This window comes from Cinclus cinclus, unplaced genomic scaffold (genome assembly GCF_963662255.1).
Source record: "Cinclus cinclus unplaced genomic scaffold, bCinCin1.1 SCAFFOLD_32, whole genome shotgun sequence".
Taxonomy (NCBI): Eukaryota; Metazoa; Chordata; class Aves; order Passeriformes; family Cinclidae; genus Cinclus; species Cinclus cinclus.
Window position 1 is genome coordinate 1,900,973 of NW_026912098.1, and position 17,224 is coordinate 1,918,196.

General features: G+C 47.7%; 1 protein-coding gene across 1 annotated transcript; it reads right to left on the minus strand.

Moving 5' to 3' along the window:
* Positions 1-12,076: 12,076 nt before the first annotated feature.
* LOC134057390 (olfactory receptor 14J1-like) lies at positions 12,077-12,637 on the minus strand (the record flags this gene model as incomplete). Its single annotated transcript, XM_062514378.1, has 1 exon — positions 12,077-12,637. A coding segment is annotated over exon 1 (561 nt), but the record flags the coding sequence as incomplete, so codon positions are not given.
* Positions 12,638-17,224: the final 4,587 nt, after the last annotated feature.

Sequence of the window (17,224 nt, forward strand, 5' to 3'; positions counted from 1 at the left end):
TAACAGAGCAGCAGCCACTATTGACTGCAAACACGTTGGCCAACCCCTTGATACGGGATCTAGTAATTTAGATAAGTAGGCCACAGGCTTTTTACTACCAGCCCAATCCTGGGCTAACACCCCATATGCTGTTCCTTCCGTTGTGTTTACAAAGAAATAAAAAGGCCTCTTTAAATCCGGGAGGCTTAATACAGGTGCATTTACCAACTCTGTCTTGAGAATTTGTAATTTGTCTTCATCTAACTGATTCCACTTAAGTAAACCAGTCTTGGTTAATTTTTCATATAAAAATTTTACTTTCCCACTAAACCCCTCAATCCATTGTCTACAATATCCAAATAATCCCAGTAATTGCCTCACCTCTCGTTTTGTTTGTGGCCTTGGCATAGATAAGATCCCTTTTATCCTATCCGGATCTATCTTTTTCATTCCTTGCTTCAGCCTGTATCCCAGGTATTTTACTTCTTCTTCTACAAATTGGAGTTTAGATTTTGATACCTTCAGTCCTTTTAAACTAAGGAAGTTCAACAGCTTTATGCTCTCTTGCCTTACCACCCATTCCTCTTTGCCAGCAATCAACAAGTCATCCACATATTGAATCAACACGGCCCCTTCTCCTAACTTATAATCACTTAGTAATTGTTCAAGTGCTTGGCCGAACAAATTGGGGGACTCGGTAAATCCTTGAGGAAGAACTGTCCAGCGAAGCTGCTGTTTTCTATGAGTATCTGGGTCTTCCCACTCAAATGCAAAATAATCCCTACAATTCTCTTTCAAGGGGCACGCCCAAAAAGCATCTTTTAAATCTATTACACTATACCATTGATTATCAGGTCCTAATTGGCTCAACAGGGTGTAAGGGTTTGTTACTACGGGAAATCGTTCCACGGTTCTTTTATTAATTTCCCGTAAATCATGTACTAACCGGTATTTCCCATCAGGTTTCTTAACAGGGAGAATGGGTGTATTAAAAGGGGACATGCAGGGTTCCAACAATCCTTGTCTTAGAAGTCTTTCAACTTCGGGTTTTATCCCCATTCTCCCTTCATCTGAAATTGGATATTGCTTAATCTTTACTGGAATGTCAGGGTCTTTCAATGTCACTTCAAACGGTTCTATCTCCAATCGACTCACAGTGTCGGGGGTATACCAAACTTCTGGGTTTATTTTCTGTTCATCCTCTACTCTCAATGGACATAATTTTACTGTTAATCATTTATTTTCTATACTAATTTCAATTCCTAATTCTACCATAAGATCTCTTCCCAAAAGATTGTAATCAGCTTCAGGTACCAACAGGAGGGTTCCTAAACCCAATTTTGAGCTGCTTTCAAAAGCTACATCTTTAATCACAGGTACACTAAAAGGTTCTCCCTTTGTCCCCACAACTTGGATTCTTTCTTTTGGTATTTTACATCCTAAAGGGAGGCTTTGTACTGTGGACCTTTCCGCTCCAGTGTCAATTAAAAACTCAATTTCCTGTTGCTGGGGACCTACTTTCAGCTTTACCAGGGGCTCTGATCTTTCTCAAGTCCCCAGCAAATAGAGCCCCTGACCCCCCTAATCTTCCTTAAATTCTTTCTCATCTGCAATCCTTTTCCGACAATCTCTCCAAAAATGTCCTCTATTTCCACAATAATAACAAGTCCCCTGGGTACCCTTCTTTTATCTAGGCACATTTCTGGTTCTAGGAGGGCCCCCCTTCGAGGAGAATCGACTAGCTGTTACCCGTTGCCCCTCACGTACTACTGCCATCATTACTCTAGCCTGCTTCCTGTGTCCTTCTTCGTCTCTCCGGACATACACCTTCTGCGCTTCCCGCAACAATTAGTCTAAACCACGATCATGCCAATCCTCAATTTTCTCTAACTTTTTCCTGATGTCAGGCCAAGATTTTGCTACAAATTGGGTTTTTAATAACACTTGACCTTCTGGAGTATTGGGGTCCACCCCAGAACATAGTTGAAATTACTTCCGGAGCCTCTCTATCCATCAGTAGGGTCCTCATCTTTCTTTTGGTTTTCACAGAAGACTTTATTTACATTTTGTCCCCAAGAGACAGATTCCCGGATTCCTTGGATTAGGATAGTTCTTAAGTCTGCCATATGGGCTCGGTGCTGTGGATTTTGCTTATCCCAGTTGGGGCATTGCAATGGCCACTTCACATCAGCTTGGAGACCTGCCTGGTGGTCCCTGTCCCACACCCTCATTCCTGCTGTAGTGATCATTCTCCTTTCCTCAGAAAAGAACAAAATTCCTATGATAGACTGCATTTCATCCCATGTATATATATTGGGACTCAGAAATTTATCAACCCTTTCCACCATTCCAAGGAGGTTTTCTAGCAAATGTCCCATCTCCTTCTTGAATTCTCTAACATCTCCAGAATTAAGGGACACTTTTACATAGGCTATGCCCGGTATTTGGGCAGGCTGCCCCTGTTGTCCAGCATTTGGTTTAGGGATCATCCCCAGGCCCATTTCTCTTAATGGATACAGGGTTGGACCTTCTCTATCCCTCCTAGACTGGCTGCGAGTGATCCTTCGGTTATCTTCGGATCTTAACTCGCAGTTCCCCAATTTTCGTTCCCCGGATTCTTCTTCATGATCTGACTCTAGGACTTGTGCCTGGGGAGGTGGGGGAACTGGGAGAGGAGGAGATATGTATGGCGGGGGGGGAGCAGTTGGGACCTCCTCAGATCGTTTAGATTTCTTTTTCCCTCCCCAGGTGTTTAGGGCAAACAATCTAGTCCTAGTTTCTCCGACTACCCAAAGAGCAGCATATTCACTTTCTTCCAGGCAAAAAGGTTCTTTAGAGTTTACAAAAATATTTAATGCCTGGCAAATCCAATCTTCGGAACTTCCGAATACTGGCCAAAACAGATTATCTCCACGGATCTGTTTCCCTCCCCACACCTCCATAAAATAATGTATCATTTTGACCTTATCCTTCCCTTTCCTAGAAGGATAATCATTCCAATATTTAATCATCATCCCTAACGGACTGTCAGGGGGTATCTGGGGGAGCTTTACTGGGGTCCCCTTACCCATGGGATCAGAGGGCTTGCTTTTCCTCTGTCCCATCTTCCAGAACACCAACAAACACTCACACACACGTTTTCCTCTTTTTATGGCCCAGTCCCTCGCGGGATTTGGGAACCGCACTACTCAGGGGTCCGCACTCACTTCACCCACATTGGGCGTCTCATTTGCTGTGTCCTGGGATACCCAACCCCAACCGAGCGGATCCCCAAATATACTTACCCTTCCTGCGTCTTCGCCCGGGGCTTCGTGCACAAAGATTATGGGGTTACCGGTTTTCCTTTGCTTGTTACCAATTTAGGGTTCGTCGGTAAGGGTCCAGGAGGGTGGACGCAGCACCAAGGCCGCTAAAAGCGGGGCACCTCCCTGGTGGAGGTCTCCCACCGGGTTGCCCTTATCCAAGTCACGGCACCAAATTTGTCATAAATGTTTGTCACACACTCTGACTCAGAGCCAATTGTACATCAACCAGTGGAATCTATTAAGGAAGCGGTAACAAGCAAAAGCAGTGCTGAGCGGCCGGGAGTTTGCGCTCCACCAACGGCGCGCACTTTCCTCTCTCAGTCCTTTGGGTTTTATACCCCTTGTTTCTGGTGTACGTGTCCCTTTTGCAATCGTGTCTGCGCTGGCACTGCCTGTTGATAGGGGTCGTACTTTGCCCTCCGGTGGTCGTTGGAATGAAGAAGACTCCTCTTCCTTGCAGCCGTATCTTGACCTGTGAACCTCTGTCTTATCAGTAGATCCTTTTTAGACATTGAACAATGGATACTTAAGTATGGTTAACTAGCTGAGCTAAAACTAATCTTATCAAGACATTCTTGTGGGCTACGGGTGCATGACTTGTGCCCTCTCAGATCCGGTTCTATTTTCTGTTATTTTATTGAACTCCTGGTAGTCCTTTTATTTTAATGAACAATTCTTATGTTGTTTTTATTACAATGGCAATACAGAGTTCTTTATTTTGTGAAACCACGCATGTAGTAGAGCTCTGGGTTTATATAGTCTGAAATTCAGTCTACAAAGGCAAATACTGAGGTGAAACTTGTACAGAGAAAAGTTTTCCTGTAAACAAACAGACAAAAATACATTAGCTGTGCAAGAAGAAAAAGAACACAGAGTGGGCATTAGTGAGAAACATCATAAGAGCTATAAAGAGTATGAGAGTTTATTACTTCTGAAAAGCATGAATGAGGATTTTTCTCAGACCATCCTTGAGCTCCTGGTTCCTCAGGTTGCAGATGAGAGGGTTCAGGGCTGGAGGCACCACCAAGTACAGAACTGACAGGAATAGATCCAGAGATGGGGATGAGATAGATGGAGGTTTCAGGTAGGCAAATATACCAGTGCTGAGGGACAAGGAGACCACGGCCAGGTGAGGGAGGCAGGTGGAAAAGGCTTTGTGCTTTCCCTGCTCAGAGGGGATCCTCAGCACAGCCCTGAGGATCTGCACATAGGAGAAAACAATGAACACAAAACAGCCAAAACCTAAACAGACAGAAAGAGCAAGAAGCCCAAGTTCCCTGAGGTAGGAATGTGAGCAGGAGAGTTTGAGGATCTGAGGGATTTCACAGAAGAATGTTGTATAATTTCATTGCACGCTCCCCTGCCTGGGGGAGTGTGGCCCAAATCATGTGAGAAAAGGTATCCACTGTCACATGCATGGATTTTTGCCTGCCAAACTCAGAAACATGTGCAACATCCATTTGCCATAGCTCACAGGCTTGGAGACCTCTGGGATTAACTCCTAGCCCCAGTGATCCCATATGATGACTGCACTGATCACACGATTTTACTATCCCCTGGGCATCTGCCCACGACAGTTGAAGATGTCTCTTTAACATTTTTTCCAACTGGTGAAACATGCTATGACTTTGTTTTGCTGCGGCAAAAGAATCAATGGGGCCTTTGTGCACAATTGAGACTAACTGATCTGCTCTATCATCCCCTTCCCAAGTCCCAAGGTTGTTTGATGGCTTCTGATGTGAAGAATGCAGCAGGGGGTGGATCGTTCATTAATAGTCTTTTGTAGCTGCAAAAATAGTCTCCCCAAGATTTTGCGTTTGGGCAGCTGTAACACTGCATCTTCTATTCTTTGAACGATTCCTACTACATATAGGGAATCTGACACTATATTTAAGTTCTGATGTCTCCATTATCCCCATGCCCAAAGGACAGCTTTCAGTTCCAAGGTTTGTAGGGAATCATCTCGAGAGCCAATAATTTTATGATGATGCCATTGTGTCTTGAGGTTGTAATGGAATGGTGATAAAACAGTGTTTAAGGTCAATAACTATGATGTGCCAACCTTCTGGTAACATAGTCGCCAAAGGCATTTCTGGTTGGAGAAATGGTCCCCTCATAGCCCACGTTTGGTTGTTGACTTTTCATAGGTCATATAAAAGTTGCAACTTTCCAGATTTCTTTGGAATTACAAATATTGGTGTGTTCCAGGGGCTGGTAGATGGCTTAATATGGCCCACTTTTAACTGTTCTTGTACTGATTCATGTGCAATTTGGAGCCGCTCTTCAGACAGTGGCAATTGCTCCACCCATGGAACCAAATCCTTGATCCTGTCATGGCAGGCACCTGCGAAAAATATCATTTTCTAAAGGTTCTTTATGATACACCAGCAGCTGTGCAATTCATGTTCCTTTTTTAATTGTAATCGGTGGTTGTATTGCTTATGCCATAATTTGGATTTCACCAGTATAATCAGCATCTATGACCCTGGGCAACACAATAAGTTCTGCCATACTAGTTGAAGATCACCCTAATGGCAAAGCACCTAAAGTGCTGGCTTCATGATAAATAGGTCCAGTCACTCCTGTTGGGATTTTTACTACCCGGGAGTCTAACAGAGTCATGTCTGCTGCTGCTGCTGCCAAGACGATTCCCAAACTGTCTATTGTGGCAGGGAGTTGGGGAGTTGAAGCTGTTGGATAGTGTTGGGCCGGCCACTTTTGTCCTTGTGCGGGGACCCGTCGCGCTTCTCTGCACACTTTTTGCTCTCTGCCCCCTTTTTTTTTTCTTTTTGTCGGTACATGTTCCCTTTTGTGAACTTAAGGAGGAAATTGCGGATGATGGTGGGGCCGGGGGCAGGCCAGGGCCAAGACGGCGGCGGCGGGCACTGAGGCGACGGAGCTCGGACGGCTCCGGGAGCCGTGGGGTAGATGGTGCGGATGTGGCGCTCAGCGCTGCTGCGGGAGCCGCCAACGCTCAGCTCGCCGGGGGCGGCGCCGCGAACGGTGGGACAGATGGTACCGCAGAAGCGTTCCCCTCCGTCATTTGTTTAAGCATATCAGATACAGACAGGCATTGAAGGGCCGATAGATCTTTAATTTGGCGCTTACCCATGTTGTCCCAAAAAGGCGTTTAAATGTCCGAGCCCTTTAACCAGCAATCGGGGTTTCACCGCTCCCCCCGGTGGGGCAGGACCCTCAACAGCGGCAACAACTATCTTTACCTCCGCTTTCATTTCATTTAAGGTGTTAATAACCGTGCACCAGGTGGTAGGGAAGTCTTTAATTTCTCTATCCTTGCTCGTGATCGTCATGTCCCTCATGTGATCACCGAGAGCACGCCAAGCCTTTGCTTGAAACACAAGCGGTGGGCTAGCGAGAAACCCGTGTTCTTGTGCCCACTTCAATAATTTGGTGAGGGTCTTCTCTGCTACTGATTCCCCTCGCTTAGTGAGTACACTAAGCAGTAGCTTCACCGCGGCAGCACATTCACTTTCCATGCTTGTCTTTAATCAGGACTGGGAAGAGAGCGCTCGATTCTTCCTACCTCCTCTAGGGACGGTCCCTCGCTCCTTTTTCCACTTTGCCTCACCACACGCCGTGGCAAGATTAGCCAGTTCGCATCAACACCTACGCATTGATAGCAAAAACCGCGTCCCACCACGCTGCGTCCCTGTTTGGTTGCCCCTACTTACGGAGGAATTTGGCGAGGGAAGAATGTAATTAATGAATCGGGACAGCGAGCTCTCCTCTATAGGGTCAGCCCAGGCACAGAGCACTGCGTATGCCTGCGTACAGTGGTCATTTGCCCTCCAAGTGCTGTTTCTCGGAGCTTGCCCGCTCACTTACCTCCCACGGTGGGTTGAATCGAAGGTCCCTGTTCAGGCACCACTTGTTATGAGGAGTGCCCAGAGTCAGACACGTAACACTCATAGAGTTATGGTGAATGCTCCACTTTATTATACAAGCTGTTGTCTTTTATAAAGTTCTGACATACGTGCATGCGCTCATGCGCCTAATTCTAATATTTATTGGCTACAAATAACTGTTCATGGGCCACGACTACCCTACTAATTGGTTACAGCATTTTATGCTTATGTTCTACTTTCTTGCTCTTGTGATTAGCACATCCTGGCTTGCTTTCTCACTCTCGCCACCTGTTTATCTCTTATTCTCAGTCCAAGGTCAGCATGCCTTTACTAGCACTAAAATAGCCCAATTTATCCCAACACTGCAAAGCAAGCTCTCTGTGACCTCACTGGCCCAAAACTCTTCCACATCAGGGAGGTGGAATTCCCAGCTGAACATGAACATCTTGCCTTGAGAGCAGAATGAAGGGAGAGAGATACTCCTTGAATTTCTGAGTGACACAGACTTCACTTCAAAAAACTATAAAATAAGAACAAAATTTTCACCATACAAAACTCTTCTGCATAGTCCCTGGAAACTGGCAGGGCTTCACTCCCAAGTTTGGATGAATCTTTGTGGTTCCTTTTCTGGAAGCTGAGTGAAAGGGCTCCATGTGCACTCCCTCATCAGTTCAGTGGTAAGTTACATTGACTCCTGATCTCTGCTATTTCTTCACTGGCTGTAATATAGGTAACTTTATTGTGCACTGGGTTTGTATTTGCCTGTACTTCTTTGTTTATCCTGTGCACTAAGTAGTTGATTTAAACTCTCTTGTCTGTTTATCTGGACTCCATTCAAAATATATAATTCATTTTATAGTAGACATAATTTGCCATTCTAAGGAACTTGTGAGCAAAGGCAATTTGGGGTTCAGGCATCCTTAAACAAAGCTACTGCTGGAAACCTGACCATAAGGCAGGACTAGGCTAAGATGTCACTCAATTTGTAATATATGTCATTTAAAAATAATGATCGATAAGACTTTTTTTCCCATTCTTTCTTTTCCTGTTTATAGATTGATATCACCAATCTCCAGCTGATATTGATCCCCAGCACCACCTCATGCACTCTAACAGATATGAAAATCAAGACCCTTTATGGCTGACAATCAATCACACTCTGTCCCTACCCTCACCCCATCATTTCCCTCATCCAAGCCCTGGCACTCACAGCAGCCCAGTGCAAATCTGAGCTTCCTCCAGTCCAGGCTGTGCCTGCAGCTTTCAGCTCCTTGGCACCAAGTCCCAGCTGCTTTCCTTGGAGAAGGAGCTGCCCCAGACACAGAGGGATGTTCATTTGGGGTCAGCAAACAGAAGCCAAGGCAGGCCCAGCTCCATGGCAAACACAAGTGCAGCCCAAGGAGTGCTGGGCAATGGAGCCACATGCAGGGGTGTCCCCAGGGCTCAGGACTGGGGCCAGGGCAGTTCAATGTGTTCCTTGCTGATGTGGACCAGGCCATGGAGGGCACCCTGAGTCAGTGTCCAGGGGAGCCCAAGCTGGCTGGGAGTGTGGCTGTGCTGCAGGGCAGCAAGCTCTGCACAGGGATCTGGCCAGGCTGGAGCCATGGGCCCAGGACAATTGGATGAGCTTCAGCAAGGCCAAGGGCCGGCTCCTGCCCTGGGCTCACAACCACCCCAAATCCCTGGCCGTGCCCTGCCCCTGATCCCCACAGCCTGTCCTGTTTCCTTCATCCCTGCATTGCCAGGGACTCTGTGGGACAAGGGAGCTCTGCTGTGCCTATGGAGGGAGGTGCAAGAGCCACCAGTGCAGTGGGCACCACAACTCATCAGGTTTGTGTCCTTTGGGGGTCAGGAACTGCTGAGACTCAGAGGCACAGGAAGGCTTCTCTTCATATGCCAACATAAGAAGTGTATCAATGTTATAATTTAATAAACATCAGAATTCTTCCCTCAGCTCTGTGCAATGTAAAAGCAGTATCAGATATGTCCACCATGCACAAGGGATTTCCATTCAGAAACAGTTTTAGAAAAAGACATTAGAAAGGGTGATTCTATTACAAATGAAAACACAACTAAGACTGATGAGAAATTATCAGAGTGCAACTGGAGAAGGAAATCTGGGAGAAATGGGAGGGCCATAGAACCATCTGGTCTAGTGAAGAGACATCCTTAGACATGGCCATTTAAACAGGAGTCTTGGAAACACCCAAATGGAGAGGGACATGAAATAATAGACAGCATAGTAGTAGCATAGAGGGAAACAGCAGGATTTCTGTTCTTGCCATCAGTACACATCCAGGAAATTTCTGTTTTCTCCTGGTGGGAAAACTTTGACGTTTCTTCAAGTACTCAAATGCCCCATCTTATGACATGTGGTCACGCACCTCGCAAGCTGCAGGTTTCCAACATCCCCAGGACTGCTCTTGTCCCATAAACATCTCCTCTGGCCCATTCCAAAATTGGGATTAACATGGAAAATATTTTATCAAGTCTGCAGAAACTGGGTCAGACCAAGTGGTTCAAGGCTGGATTTGGTCTGAATCTGGAAATCCCAAAAGACAGAAACAGCATCATTTCAGAACCTGTCTGAGCCCATGGGAACAAGAGTTTTCCACATGTCCTGTCTGATCTCCCCTCTTTCCCCCCTTTCCACCCATTGTCTTTTGTCTCCCCCCAGGCCCCCCGGTGAAGATCCTGGCTCTGTGTTCTCCATCAGCTCCTGGCTGGCACTGCCAGGCTGGGATGAGGAGCCCCTCAGCCTTCCCTGCTCCGGGCTGGACAAGCCCAGCTCCCTCAGCCTCTGCTCACAGCCAAAGGGCTCCAGCCCCACCTTGGAGGCCCTTCCCTCACCCTGCTCCAGCTGCCAGACATCTTTCCTGCCCTGGGCAACCCAAACCAGGCCCCAGTGCCCTGGATAATCCACGTCCTTGAGGTCCTGGTCCCACAGCCCTGGGTGCTCCTGCCCTGCCTCGCTGCCAGGGCACACGGCTGCCTCCTGCCCAGCTCCTGCCCACCAGGAGTTTTCTGACAGGGCCTGGTGGATACAGGGAGGGCTGTGGATGTTGTCTACTTGAACTTCAGCCTTTGACACCCTATCCCACAGCATTCCCTGGAAAAGCTGAAGCCTGTGGCTTGGAGCGGTTCACCCCTCCTTGGGCTAAGAACTGGATGGACATCGGGGCCCAGAGAGTGGTGGGGAATGGTGCCACATGCAGCGTGTGTGCAGTGGTGTCCTGCAGGGATCAGTGTGGGCCCAGTCCTGTTTAACATCTTTATTGATGATGTGGAGAAGGGAGCACAGTGCAACATCAGCAAATGTGCAGATGGCACCAAGCTGGGTGTGAGTGTGGATGTGCTGGAGGGTAGGAGAGCTCTGCAGAGGGACCTGGACAGGCTGGATCCAGGGCCCAAATCCAACAGGGTGAGGTTTAACAAGACCAAGAGCTGGGTCCTGCACCTTGACCACAACAACCCCTGCAGTGCTCCAGGCTGGGGACAGAGTGGCTGGAGAGGGGCCAGGCAGAAAGGGACCTGGGGGCAGTGATGGACAGCAGGGTGGGCATGAGCCAGCAGTGTGCCCAGGTGGGCAATGGCACCTGGCCTGTGTTCTAAGTGAGTTATAGGAATTGATAGAATTAAATTTGATTAGATTTAGTATAATTTATTTAATAAGTGATAGTAAGTAAAATAGTGTTGGGTGGTTGGGGACTTTTGTTTTATTAATGGTTCATCATTTTTTATTTGATAGTTTTGATTTATATATTTTTTAATTTTATGTGTCCTGTATCTTTTTTGTTGTGTTTTGTGTATATGTGGTGTGTTGTTAGGGGTTTTTTTTGTTTTCTAGTCGTTGTGAGGATTAAGGTTTTTTATTTTTTTCACGTTTTGATGTATATTTATATATTTCTTATATAATTTTTAGGACTTTTATGTTTTGTTTATTTTATTGGATGGTTGTAGTTATATTTCATGTTTGTAGTTAGGTTTTATATTTGTAGTTAGATTTTGGGAAATGTATATTTTGCGCTTTTTTGTTGTTGTTAATTAGGTTGGTGAATAAATATTGATTGCATTTTGTTTTATTATTTTTTATTTTGTTTATTGAACTGTTGTAATTTTTGATGATCTAGAATTCTAGTTTTAGTTAAGATTGGGGGGTTTGTGTTGGTTTATATTTAGTTTGGGTGAGTATTAAATGGGTAGTTTTTAGGTGGATTTTTAGAATAGTAATTATTTTGTTAAGAATATATGGTTTAAATGATAATTTAAAATTAGTAATATTATTAGTTTGGTAAGAGATGATAAGAGGGTGGTAAGTTATGGGGAATGGTTAAACTATGATTTATATTATTTTTGTTGGGGTTTTTGTGTTTTGATTTTTTACAATTTTTTATTGTAGTTTTGTTATGTTATTTTGCGTAATTTTGGAATGATTTGTATATATCTATATATATATGTAGTATTTTTTTAAGAGTAGTGTAAGGTTTTTTTGTTGTAAAAATATTAATGGATGAGGAATGGTGTGGCCATCAGGAGCCGAGCTGCTGTGCCACCCCTGACCTGCCCCCACCTCTGCACACAGATATTGCTGCTGCAGCTCTAGAGAAGGGAGCAGAAGGAAGCTTCAAAGAAATGAGATCCCCAATAAAAAAAAAAATTTGGGAGATCCTTTAGTTAATTTAAAGCTACAGAGAACAGAGCCCGTCCTGGACAGAGTCTGGGGCCAGAGCAAAGGAGGAGAGACAAAAATATATCACATATATGGGCATGATTTTGTGCACAAATTATTAGACTAAAAGGTAAAAACTTCTGGCAATGAAGGAAAAGAAAGAATTCTCAAAAATTATTTATATTAAAAGTGACTAGGAGAAAATGGCAACTCACAGAAATTGGCAAAGCTCACTGTTTCTGAAACCTTCCAGTCATCAGTGTCCACAGTGCAGCCTTGAGCTCCTGGTTCCTCAGGCTGTAGATGAGGGGGTTCAGGGCTGGAGACACCACCGAGTACAGAACTGACAGGGCCAGATCCAGGGATGGGGAGGAGATGGAGGGGGGCTTCAGGTAGGCAAAAAAACCAGTGCTGAGGAACAGAGAGACCACGGCCAGGTGAGGGAGGCAGGTGGAAAAGGCTTTGTGCCTTCCCTGCTCAGAGGGGATCCTCAGCACAGCCCTGAAGATCTGCACATAGGAGAAAACAATGAACACAAAACAGCCAAAAGCTAAACAGACACCAACAGCAATGAGCCCGAATTCCCTGAGGTAGGAGTGTGAGCAGGAGAGTTTGAGGATCTGGGGGATTTCACAGAAGAACTGTCCCAGGGCATTGCCCTGGCACAGGGGCAGGGAAAATGTATTGGCTGTGTGCAGCAGGGAATAGAGAAAGGCACTGGCCCAGGCAGCTGCTGCCATGTGGGCACAAGCTCTGCTGCCCAGGAGGGTCCCGTAGTGCAGGGGTTTGCAGATGGACACATAGCGGACGTAGCACATGATGGTCAGGAGGGAATATTCTGTTCCAATGAAGAATGTAAAGAAAAACAGCTGAGCAGCACATGCAGAGTAGGAGATGTTGTTGGTGTGCCAGAGGGAATTGTGCATGGCTTTGGGGACAGTGGTGCAGATGGAGCCCAGGTCAGTGAGGGCCAGGTTGAGCAGGAAGAAGAACATGGGGGTGTGCAGGTGGTGGCCGCAGGCTACGGCGCTGATGATGAGGCCGTTGGCCAGGAGGGCAGCCAGGGAGATGCCCAGGAAGAGGCAGAAGTGCAGGAGCTGCAGCTGCCGCGTGTCTGCCAATGCCAGCAGGAGGAAGTGCCTGATGGAGCTGCTGTTGGACATTTGCTGTGTCTTGGCATGAGGATCTGTAAGAACAGTAATCATGGAATAGTTTGGTTTGGAGATGACTTGAAATATCCCAGCCCAGCTTGGTGTCACTTTCCCCCCACTGCCTGCCCAGGGCTCTGCTGCCTGGAGCTCTCCCTGCCAGCTGCTGCTTCCCTGTGCCCAGGGCTGGGCCCTGCCAGTGCTGCCAGAGCCCAGCCCAGCCCTGGGGGCTCAGCTCTGCCCTGCAGACCCCTCCCAGCACAGGGCACTGCCAGGGCCAGCTCTGCCTCTGCAGGCTCTGATGGCAAAGTCAGAGCAGCCCTGAGGAAGCTGGAAAAGCGACACTGATGGTGCCTGTAAGGGGCCCTGTGATGATTTCTTTCTTTGCCTGGTTTATTCAGAAATGAGAGAAATTGTTTTTATTGTACTCAACCAGAGCATAGATATGAATATCAATGTTCAATTTTGCATCCAGGCAAACCTGAGCAGTAGATTATAAAATCAGGATTTTCCCTTTTATGCAGCCCCTGACTTGCTGTGCTCCCTGTATAATCTTTTGGAAATGTTGTGTAGTTAAATGTCACGCTGGGAGCAGTCCTGATCAATGCACCATCCTCACCACACAAGGAGAACACTTCCAAGTCTCACCAGCTGTCTCCCTCCACCCAGACCTTGTCCCCCAGTGCTGTCAGCAGCTCCCAGGGCTGGCTGAGAGCTGTCCCTGGCAGGCAGCAGAGTCCCTGCCCAGCACAGCACCCTGGGCTGCAGGACCCTGCTCTGCAGGACAGCCCTGGGCACCCCTGGCTGCTCTACAGGAGAGGGAATCAGAGAATGTACTCACAGAGTCTGTGGGCATTGGGATGTTCCAGCTTTAGGAGATCACTGCAGGAGCTGCAGCTGCATTGTCCTGCAGCCAGAGGCTTCCTGTGTCCAGGGCTGGGAGTGATTCTGCCCCAGGCACTTGTGAGCATCTTCCCAGCCCTGACTGATTGAAGCTCTCTGTGCCTCTGTGCTGTGCCTGGGGTGGCTGCAGACAGTGCCCCAGCCCTGCTGGGCTGGGAGAAGAGCTGCTCATCAAGAGAAATGGGTTTTTAAAGTTCTTCTTGATTGCCAGGATTGTCCTCTATGCCAGGATCCCAGGCCAGCTCAGCAGCACAGACACAGCACAAGGACTTTAATGACCGTCTCTGGGATTTGGTGCTGTTTACATCAGACTCAGTCCCTCACAGAGTGTGTTCAAAAAACTTGTCAATAGCTGAACGTCAGATTGAAACTTCAAAATAGCTTAAACTTTTAATAGGTCCCACCGAAGGATATGACTGTGAAAGTGTCCACAGGTTCCAGTTAGAGCAGAACACTGGTAGCTGTGATGACAGGAGGGGACAAACAAGGGTAAGGTGTCCCTGATGCTGAGCAAACCTGGATGTGTCTCAGCAATGCCAAGGGCCAAGGGCTGAGCCCCAGCCCCTGGCAAGGCAGATCCTGTCCCTCCCTCCTTGCTCAGGGCTCTTCCCGGGGCACTGGGCTCTGGGGATGTGCAATGCCAAGGGCAGCACCATGGGGCGGCCCCTGCCAGGCTGCTGAGCAGGGACAAGGAGGCAATGAGGCCCCAGCACAGCAAGGCTCACTTGTCCCCTGCTGGCCAAGGGCCCAGGGCCAGCAGCCATGGCCAAAGTGCTGCAGCACTTGGCTCTGGCAGGGCCTTTCAGCTGCTGCCCATCCCTGTGCCCTCTGCAGCCCAGGCTGTCCTACGGTGTCCATGCCCTGCCCCTCTGTCCCTGCAGGCTGTCCTCATCCCCCGGCTGCCCCACCTGGCTGGCCCCTTCCTTTGCTGACAGCTCTGCGTCCTGCCTGCCTCTGCCTGCACACACAAAGCCTTGGGCTGCTCCAGACTCCTTCTGGGGGATGTGTTGCACCACAGCCCTACCCTGGAAGAAAAATTCCTTTCTCCTTGGGTCCAGTCTAGGCTCTCCTCTCAACGTCAGTTTCGACTCCATCGTGCACAGAGCTCCTTTGTCTCTATATTGTGGTCATGTGCCCAAAGCCACCCAACCCCACCTTGGGTGATCTCTGGGCCCTCTCCAAGGTGTTTGCTATTGAAAAGATTCTGCTCATAATCTACAAAAAACACTGGAGGAACAAGGCAGCCAGACCTCTCTGTCCTGCATACTTCCATCTGGGAGCAATTCTTGGATATGTGGAATTTTGGAGGCCACATGCCTGTTCTGGCCATGGCCCCTGGAGGAGAAACAAGATTCCTTTCCGTATAAAGGAAGGAAGAGTGCACCAGTGTTTCACGGGTGGATGAGAGGTCACCTCCTGAGGACAAGGCCAGCTGGAGTGGTCTGGTCTTGTATCTTCTGCCTTGGAGAAACCCTTTTATATGTGGAATATTTTAGGGGGAGCTCCAATTTCAGCGATGGGTAACAGGAAAGACAGATGGTTCTTTTCCATAGGAAGGAAAGCCAAAAGCCCAAGTGCTCCAGGGGCAGATGAGAAGCAGCCCACGACATGCTAAATTCAGCTGGACGTGCCAGGTGGTCTGTGGGATTCCCAGCCAGCCAGAAATGTTCCATGTCCCTTTGGTTCCACGAGGCCCCTCAGTGTCAGAACGTTCTCCATGCTTCTGCAGGATCACAATGCCCCTTTGGTTCAGAGGAGCTCCACAGTGTCACAATGGTCTCCATGATTCCATGGGGCCTTGCAATGCCACAATGTTCTCCATGGATCCACGGTGCCCTGCAGGATCACAGTGCCCCTTTGGCTGCACGAGGCCCTGTAATGCAACAATGGCCTCTTGGTTCCACACAGCCCTGCTGCTTCACACCGGCCCCTTGGCACCATGCAGCCCAGCAGTGCCACAGTGATGAACTTGGTGCCACGGGCTCCCAAAGGTGTCACCACCATCTCCATAGGAAGGAAACAGCTGACCCCTCGTGTTGCAGGGGCAGATGTGGGGCAGTCACCAGAGGCCAAGGACAGCCAGACCTGTTGCTATTTGCAGATTCTGTCTGGGAGTAATCCCCAGATATACGGAATTTTAGAGGTGGAATACCAATTTCAGACATGGAAATCTGGAGGACAAGGACAGTTCTTTTCTGTAGGAAGGAAAGCACAGAACACCAGTGTTTCAGGAGCAGATGAAAGGCGGCCACCAGAGACCAAGGGCAGCCAGAGCTCTCTGTTGTGGCAGCTTTCACTTGGGAGAAATCCTTGAATGTATGAAGTTTTGGAGCTGGAATCCCAATTTTGGCCATGGATGAGTGGTCGAGATGGATGTTTTCATCCATAGGAAAGAAAAGTGCGAAGCCCAAGTGCATTGGAAGAAGATGAGAGGTGGCCACCCTTAGGCCAAGCCAGCCAGACCTGTCTCTCCTGGCGCCTTTCATCTGGGGGAAATCCTTGGACACAGGGATTTTTAGAGATAGAATCTCCATTTTGGTTGTGCCTGAATGTAAGAAGAGTTCTTTTCATTAGGAAAGAAAAAACGGAGGCCCAGTGTTTCAAAAGGCAGATGAGAGCCAGCCCTCAGGAAGCCAAGGCCAGCCAGACCTGTCAGTCATGGCAACTTTTGTCTGGGAGCTGTTCTTGGAGATAGGGAATTCTGGAGGTAGATTCCCAAATTTTGGCCATGTGCATCTGGAGGTGAAAGTTGCTTTTTTCCTGTAGGAAAGGAAGACACATGTAGCTACAAGGTCTTTTAGAGCTAAAGAGTCCAATAGAGAATTAACACCTGTATCATTGATGCTTTTGATCCAATAACTAAATTCCCATGTCCCTTAGTGTGACACTGCCTGACCAACCAGAAACTGCTACCTGAAACCCATGAAGAAGGAGGAGGAAGAAGGAAGGTGAAAACTGAAAGACACAACACCAAAAATCCTCCATTTTGTCTCATACCTATTGCTGTATTATAAAACCCTCCAATTTAAAACCCATCACCATTGGAAAGCACACACTTCTATTTCACTACACACTCGTCATTTGAACTTCATCACTCCTGTCTAGAAGCCGTCTCCAAGGAAGGCCTCAGGTCAAAAGCAGTGCTCTCCAGTGGGTCAGTGCCTGCCAGCACAGAAACCTCAAAAACCCCAGGTTTCTGGGATCCAACAGTGCCTCTCTTTTTATTCTCTACAAACTAGGACTACACAATTCACCTAACACATGTTCATTTCCTAACCCTGCTTGTCCCAGCTCTGTATTAAAATTAGCTCCACACCTCTGTGGGACTGAGCACTGCTCCTTGTTGGTCACTCT